Raw genomic sequence first — 8812 nt, 5'->3', positions numbered from 1 at the left:
CACTATACATAAGGATCTATGATAAAGTCTTAATTACATAACTGTTTGATAAAAGGACTGAGGCGCCTTTGTCAATGTCGAATTTAAAAATCACTACTAAGCATGTGAATGTCGATACAAAAAGCGTCTATAACAACGATAGTTTAAGTCGTGGCACGTTTTGAAAAGTTATCTTATAATTTTACTACATTCTTATACAATTAAAAAATGTTATTGAAAGAAAATAATTAAACCAATTAGCCTGGGAAAGGAGTGTTAATTTGGACCCAGTTATTATTTTGTATTCAACCTATTCAAAATTAAAATCATCTCTCCAGGAAGATATGCGCAATGTAAACATTATTAAAACATAAGCCAGAATGAATATTCATTCGCACTTGCCAATAAGTTAGAGTAAGATAGATAGACTAGAGAACCAGAGAGAAGGAAAGAGAGGTGAAGACAATTCGAATCATTGCAATGAGAGCACTCAGATGGACACTGTTTGACGCTGGTATCTGCACTCCTACAGCTAATGATTCGCTCGCGTTACGAGTGCATTTCCTTATCTCACAACCTCCTTCCTCTGTAAAAAACAATTGATTTTGACAGATGATTTGGCCTAAAAATTATTAAGGCACAAATAATAATATTAAAATCATCCTTGCCTACTTAACAACTTATTATAATTACGAAATATTTTCGAAATCATTAACGGAAGATAATAGACAGTTACAAACTATTTGACGCAATTAGTCCGGACTTTTTTCTTACAGCTATCCTAACTATCCCTAAAACATATTTTTTTCGATAAAATCGTTTGAGCTGTTTTCTAGAAAAATTAATGTTCCGGTTTTTGTATTTTTGACTATAACTTCTGAAAAATCATTTTTCAGAGCTTTTTCCATGCTTATTCACCACAATATTCAAATTTCGAACCAAACGAGAGGAAATATGAAAGAAGTCTTGCAGCGTACTTATAGCTTTTGAAAGTTTCCAACAAATTTCTTCTGACCATTTTTCAATAGGGCTAGTCATCTTGAATTTGTTTGTCGAAAGTACTATACAGAAAATCGAGAATTCAAGTTTCGCAGCAATCGGCGTGAGATAACGAAAAAATTTTCAAAAAGGAATGGCAGCTTTTAAAATTTCGAAAAAAATGTATTTGCACCATTTTTTGATAGGACTTGTCATTTTGGTTTTAATCTTCGAAAATATTATGAAAAAAGTCAAAAATTGCTTTGTACTATTTTTGGACAGAACTCCTCGTTCTAATTTACTTATCGAAATTGACATGAAAATAATCGAGAATTCCAATATTACGCCAAAAAAAGCGAGATATGTAAAAAATATAAAAGAAGACTTATAGGATATTTTGGTTTATCCAGAAAAGAGAATATGGAAATAAAAATCCTATTTTTAGCATAACAACGGCAGACTAGAAAGATTGTCCGAAGAAAGTACAGTAGCTTTTTATTGCAAGGTAATTCAGAAAATAAACATACATTTACCAATGTCTGTCGAATATCGAGCGCGTAGCGCAAGTTGCACGATGTGAATGTGTAAATCAATGCCTAAAGAGCTTTGAACAACTTAATTTTTTAATATATTTAATGACATAGACAAACCAGAATATGAAGACGCATATAAATATTGGGATCTAAAAGAGATTTTTTTTATAACGTTTTATCCAAGTACTATTCCAAGCGCGAAGAGCAAAGTCTAAATATGTCCGAACACGAAGCACGAGACCCAGCAGACGCGCGCCCTATAGGCGCACTCAAACTTGCGATGAGAATGTGACCAATCGGCGGGCAGATTTGTTCTGTTGACAAAACCATTTTTTTGACTGGAAACGTAACTTTTCCATTTTTTCGCTGAAACCTTATATGTTGTAGTTAAAAATCCATCTCATCAGGTTAAAAATTCTGCTACTTTTTAAAAATTGAACTATTAGGATTAAGATTAGATCTTTTGGAATAAAAATTTATAGTTTATAGTATCAAAGTCATCTTTCTTGGTTAAAAATTCACTTTTATTTTTTTATGAAGAATTAAAATGTAAATTGGTTGAAATAACTGTTACACTTTTCGATGACAATAAAGGAATCAACTAACACTGAGAAAACTATATGGCATGAATTACAATATATACCGTAATTCCTGCACTATATATCGTAATTATCGCATTATAATAACGCAAAGTCGTGATATCGCACATTGAAAGTTTTTACATTATATACCGTATAATTGTACAATTTATCAAGTAAGAATTTAAGTTTATTACGCTATCACATTGTATTTCTTATTTTGTGACCTAGCGAGGGTTCGTGCAGTCAGCAAGAGATCACAGAAAAAATTAAAGATAAAGTTTACATCGTTTCCAGGTGAAAAATACACAGAAACAAAAACGAACTTTGCCAGATAAACTTTACATGAATCGAAGATAATTTCCGATTTTCAACCTTGCCTGGATAATCTTTCCTCTTATAATCGCTCCATTTTTATTCGAGGTGTAGCGACAATTACTACGCCAGCGCTATCCAGCGTCGTTTAACTTCATTAAATTTGAGAGAAATGGGGATTCCCATCTGTCAGTTACGTTTAGCGCTTTTGCTAAGTGGTATTTAATAAGTTCTGATTCGTCTACAATAATGGGATTTATTTCGGAGGAGATATATCAGTAAGTAACATTTTTTTGTGTTTTCTGTTGTTGATTCTACCTGTTTTACCGAAATTTTCTCACTTTAGCGCGACACAGTCGACGAGTTCAGAATTATTTTGCTAACCTTAGTGAAACTTTCGCCGAAATATGTTTAATCATTAACCGTTGCAGGTTTTACCTGCAGTAAATTTTTACTTTTTTCTGTGATTGTTTTAAATCTGGTGTCCCGATTTATAACTCGAACTAATCCATACTCTGCTTTTTGCCCGTTGCTGCTAAGGACTCTGTAGCAGACGATAGCAACAAAATTTAACTTCACTTTTTCTGTGATATTAGTGCATTATATTATTGTACAAAGCTCCGGGACCTGATTATACGTTATCATATTGCGCTTTCTTGCAATATAGAGGTTTTGCGATATCATTCTGCTATATTTTTTTCTCCGTGAAGGTTTATGCCTCGGAACCCGGCGGCTTTCCACCGATTTTGATTAAACCTTTAGCATTGTGATGCTAAATATGTCTAGTAAAATGTTAAATAAAAATACCTTTACGCTAATTTGAAAATCCATTTGTTTTAACAATTCCTAACAATAAATTAAAAACTCGAATAACTTGAATAAATTAAATTCTGGAGCAACGAAAACACTACGTATATGTATATTGGGGTTGTTCATTATAAATTTGAGGTAAAAAATTCAATATTATCGACTAAAGGTTTTTAACATTTAAAAACTTTGAAAATTAAAATAACAATAAATGATTAATGTATGGGATACATATTGCTGAAGGCATAAGAAGTTGATAAAAAATAATTTTGACCCGGTATGAAGTGTGAAATATCCCTAAATCATGGAAAAAACAAAAAAAAATGGGTTTTGATGATTTTATTTGGAAAGGGGGTATTTGTAAAAAATGAATTTTGCAGACAATCAGTGTACAAAATAGACATAAATAGTCCTGCTATTCGCTTTTCCTTTGTCAATCATATTTCCCGAGATATCCTATCTGATAGTAGGGGGTGAGTTGTGCCGCGCCAACCGTACGCTCATTTCGTAGCTCATATCTCAAAATGGGGTGGTTTCTAGATAAAAGTATACAGTATTGAAATTATATAGAATTTTTCTTAATAAAATTTAAGTTTAGTGCATTTAATTGAAAGCTTCTCTCATTTGGAGATATGAGCTACGACAGGAGCGTGAGATCCGCGCGGTACAACTCACACCCTCCCGTGCAGAAATTTCCCCATCTTTCCTTATTTGAAGTTGGGTTCCGATGAGGCCCCTTTGGATTGTCTAGTCTAGAAAAAGCTGCTTGGGGCCCTCCGTGTTAGGCTCTACTGAAGAATTTCATGCTTTGTATAGGCATGGAAAATCTATCTGCATCCTATTTTTTACATTCTCATCAAGAGAAGGTATTAGATTTGTGTAAAATTTTACCCCCCCCCCTTGTTTTTGTCAAATTCTACATTTTGAGACACTTTAAATCCGAAAAACAGGGTTTCACGAATGTTTCTGCCTGTGTGTCTGTGTGTGCGTGTATCTGTAGATTTTTAGTTTGTAAGCACGACTTTCGAAAGAATTGACAGATTTAATTGGCCTTTGGTATATTCTTTTAGTGTCCTAAAATAAAGGTCCAGTTCGTTAGCCAAAATTTACCAGAGTTATAGCATTTACAAAATTTCAAAAAATACACGAAAATCAACATTTTAAGCCAAATAACGCACGATATGGAAAAATTTCAAGAGAAGAAAAATGTTTCTTTTTTAATGCCCTACACGATTATTCCAAAAAAAAAAGAGTTTTTGGTTTCGTACCTAAAGGAGTGCCCCACATTGGGAAGAAAAATAACTTGTTTGGTTCAGAATAACGTACAGCCCACAAATCTTCACCGACTTCGACAAAAAAAATTGCAAAAAAAGTTAATAAGATTTCTAAGAGAGTTATTCAGCCTGATTTTTGAATTAGGTTTTTAATTTTGTTATAAATTAACAAATATGACGAAAAAAGGTCTTTTTTCTATTTGACGTTGCCGTTGTTTGTCAATAACGTGATAATGGTTGAAATCGCTTAAGTTGCATAAAATAGCATAAGCTAAAGATATTCCAATATTAGAGAATATACAAAAAAATTTGCTATCAACAAATTATTTGTTGAAAACATTTTTTCTACGATTTTCCACAAATACACGTTTTTTCAAGTTATGTTTCAAGAGATTGGAATTGAAACAATATTATGTAAAAAAATTTCTCTTCTGATTATAATTGTCTACATTATAAACAAATTTAATGTTGGTTAAGTTTATGAGTTTTTAAACAAACTTAATAAAAAATGCATTATTTGGGCGTTTGTCGATAGAAAAATTCGGTTTTTTCAATGGCAGTCTTTTCAGTTGGGAACTTCATGACAATTAAATAAAAATTCATAATTTTGTGATCAATTTTATGATTTTATAAAAACAAATTTAATAAACAAATGCATGATATGGGCATCTGTCGACGGAACAATTCTTTTTTGTTTCGATATCAGACTTTTAATTGGGCTATTCATAATAAATTCGGCAACATTCATGATGATTTGACACATTTTATGATTTTTAAAAACAAATGCATTATTCGGGCATCTGTGGACGGAAAAATTCGTTTTTTTCGATTTGAGTCATTTTAATTTGGAAGGTCATGATGATTTCAACAAAATTCATAATTGATTGATAAATTTTAAATTAAAAAAAAAAATTTTAATAAACAAATGCATTATTCGAGCATCTGTCGATGGAAATTTTTTTTTCGTTATCATAATTAAAACTGTTGACATAAAAAAAACGAATTTTTCTGGAGACAAATGCCTCCTTAATGCATATGTTCATCAAATTTGTTTAAGGAAATAATGAAATTTATCAACTTATTATGGATATTGCTGAAATTCTCATCAAGTTCCCATCCGAAAAGACTATCAACGAAAAAACTTAATTGTTCTGCCGACAAATTCCCGAATAATGCACTTGTTTATTAAATTTGTTTGAAAGATCATAAGATTAATAAAAAAATTATGAATTTTGCTGCAAATATCATAAAGTTTCGTATTAAAAAAAATGTTCATCGAAAAAAACAAATTTTAATAATATATATATATATATATAATATTGGGACATTTCAAAAAATTGAAAACCTAATTGAAAAATCAGGCTCGAAAACTCTTAGAAATCAGCAGAACGCTGCTGAAGATTGGTTAAACTTCTCAGCATAAAATACTAACCAGCTTTGACTCATGATTGAAACTAACCGCCTCCCACCCCCGCCCCCAAACCCTCGTTAATCAAAGTTTTGTGGGTCACTGAGGTATGGATTTAATTTAGAAGTTGAAAAAAGGTAAGGCTAATGTTTCGACCGTATGTGCTACGTTTAAATCGTAAAAATTGGAAATGAGTAAATTCAGTTTTTGAAAAAACAGCAGAATTTGCAGTAAAATGTTTAATAACAAACCTTTTTAAAGAATGCGATTTTTTTAAAGAGGCAATAAAACTATGTCCGTTTTAATATCAATGCCGAAGAAGCTTTAACGAAAAAGAAGTCACTATCACCAAATTACTGTTGTCGATGTTTTAACTTTTAGTTTTAAAAAAGCTGTGCACAAGTGTAAGGAATATACAAAGAACGAGCGCGGGGCGCGAGGTAAATCCATTATCGAGCGCGGAGCGCGAGAAAAATATATCATCGAGCGCGAAGCGCGAGAACCAACAGACGCGCGCCCTAGGCTATGAGAATGTGCCCGCGAAGCCGGCGGATTTTTTAATTCCATCTTTATGAAAAATTGTAAATGTTAAGAAAAAGTTACATTCCCTGTCATTTTTATAAGTTGCAAAGTAGTCTACAACGTGTCTGTGTCTTTATATATTTTATATGCTCTTAACTTTTTACGTCTCAAGAAATATGCGTGCATCTTAATAGTTTTTTTTCAGGTTTGTATTGATTTTTTTACCTCAAATTTGTAATGAGCAACCCCAATATACATATGTACCGTCTTTTTGTTGCTGTAACATTTAATTTATTCCATTGTTATCGATTTTTTAAATTAAAAAAAAATTGATTTTTAAGTTAGCGGACATATTTTTGGTTTGAAATTTTACTAGACATATTTTGCAACAAAATGCAAAAGGTTTCATCAAAATTGGTGGAAAGCCTCTGTGTTCTGAGTTGTTTGATTTTTAATGTTTATGGTGACTCCTCTACGAATTCATATTTTTTGTTTGAAAACTCAACTAATTTTTTTAAAAGTCAAATCTAATAATGTATTTGTGAAAAAATACTTTTTCTTCGACCTTATTTGACAGTTTTAAAATAATTTCTGTTTCATTGAGGTATTTTACACCGTGACTAAATTTCTTGGATTTGATCATTTAAATATTCTTACCTAATGATACATTTCGTCCAACACAAACCCAGTCTATGGAACTTTGTGTGAGGGCATGGACGAGGTAAGCAATAGGCTTATTTCGATGGCTTTGATCAATTTTTTCTCCTTTCCCGCCCGGTATACGATGAATTGTAAGAAAGTAACCATCCTGCGTTTTCAAGTTATACTCCTCAAACGGGTAACCGTCATCAGTTATAATTTGTCTCTGTTGGATTTTGAAAAACGAGAAATAGATTTTTATTTTAAACTTATTCATATCGTATTACGTATCTATGCTATTATTTATTCTATTATTACTTACAATTTGGTTGTTTATATCTTGAGGAACACTCGACAGTAGAATATTACTTACGTAAGTAAGTAGTTGGGTTACAATAGAGATTTGCATTTTGCGAATTCAAACTTAATTAATTTTTGATAGATTAAACTCAATTTTGAACTTTTAATATAAAAAGTGTAGCTTGCAAGCAGCATAAGTAAAGCACATTGCAGGAATGTAATGATGAATTACTCAGCTTGCAACATTCTGCGTTCGCGAACTGCCTTGTATGAAGTAAGTAACGTAAAAACATGTATCAAATGTGTTAAGACATTTTTCAATAGCTACTAACTTGATAATGAATTCACGTGGTATGTTGAAACAAATTGCTCGCGCTTCTCGTACTTACGAGTACTGGATGCAAATGGAAATAGACTGACGTCTATTATGTAAACGAGATAATGTTTGTCTATATGATTCCCTCCCCATCTTATTTCCCGGAAAATGACTCGTATTAGTTATAAAAAAAATAGCTCTAAATAATATTTAACCTAAATTATTACAAAGCTGATATATATCTTTGTTCGACACTACCAGTCAAAATTTTGAGTTCTCTTTTTTTATGATTATGTTCTCTTTGATTATGCCAAAGCTGAAGTTCTTTCTTTTAAAATAATTCAATGCTCTCAAAAATGAGCTGTATACCGTCTGTATACCGGATAACTTTCGAAAGACTAATCGGATTGGATTATTCTCTGGCACACGCTTTTGGAGACCAAAAATTAAGATTTACTTCATTAACCAGCCATTTGAATGAAAATTCAAAAAGTTAAAGTATTTTTTTATGAAATAAAATTTACCGGAGTTATATCATTTGCAAAATCCAAAAAACAAAGGAAAATGAACATTTTAAGTTAACCAACACACGATATGAAAAAAGTGAAAAGAAAAAAACGTTGCTTTTTGATGGTCCTACAAGGACGCCATGAGAACTATTTAAATTTTTTTGAAAAATTGAAAATTCAAATTTCGATCAAATTCGATCAAATTCGATCAAATTTCGAAAAAAATAATGAAAAATCAATAATTAAATTTTGCGGTCAGATTATACAAGATACGGAAAAAGATGAATCAACAAGAATTTTTCTTGTTTCATTGGTAAAGAACAACATTAAAAAGCAAAAAAATGAAATCTTTGGACAAACCAGACAATCTATGAAAATATAACAATGAGACAACAGGTGTTCAAACGAAAAAGAGCTAAAAATTGGTTATGAATGGTTTTTTTTATATGATGCGTGTTTTTTCTTTTATTTGTAAGAAACAACGTTAAAAATTAAAAAAATTTAATTTTTATACAAATGACCCAAATTAGGAAAAAAGTTAATAAAGAAAAGTTGTTCGTCCAAAAAGAGCTACAAATCTGTCATGAATAATTTTTTGATATAAGACGTAGTTTTTTTTTCGACTTAAAAAAACAATAAAAATTAAAAAGTTAA

At 31.2% G+C, this 8812-nt stretch overlaps 1 protein-coding gene across 2 annotated transcripts in view; it reads right to left on the bottom strand.

The window, feature by feature from the left end:
- LOC117179594 (lipase 3-like) overlaps positions 1–8196 on the bottom strand; it is an 18275-nt gene extending 10079 nt beyond the window's left edge. The window contains exons 1-3 of one of the 2 annotated variants that reach the window (XM_033371561.1): positions 7356–8196; positions 7052–7259; positions 417–565 (exon numbers count right to left, since the gene is read on the bottom strand). In XM_033371561.1, the coding sequence (XP_033227452.1) occupies positions 417–565; positions 7052–7259; positions 7356–7442 (444 nt within the window). In that variant the 5' untranslated portion in view covers positions 7443–8196. The remainder of the gene's footprint in view (positions 1–416; positions 566–7051; positions 7260–7355) is intronic. The other variant, XM_033371560.1, reaches the window with a different exon arrangement.
- Positions 8197–8812: the final 616 nt, after the last annotated feature.

Source organism: Belonocnema kinseyi, chromosome 9, assembly GCF_010883055.1.
Source record: "Belonocnema kinseyi isolate 2016_QV_RU_SX_M_011 chromosome 9, B_treatae_v1, whole genome shotgun sequence".
NCBI lineage: Eukaryota > Metazoa > Arthropoda > Insecta > Hymenoptera > Cynipidae > Belonocnema > Belonocnema kinseyi.
This window is presented reverse-complemented; position numbering and strand designations above follow the sequence as displayed.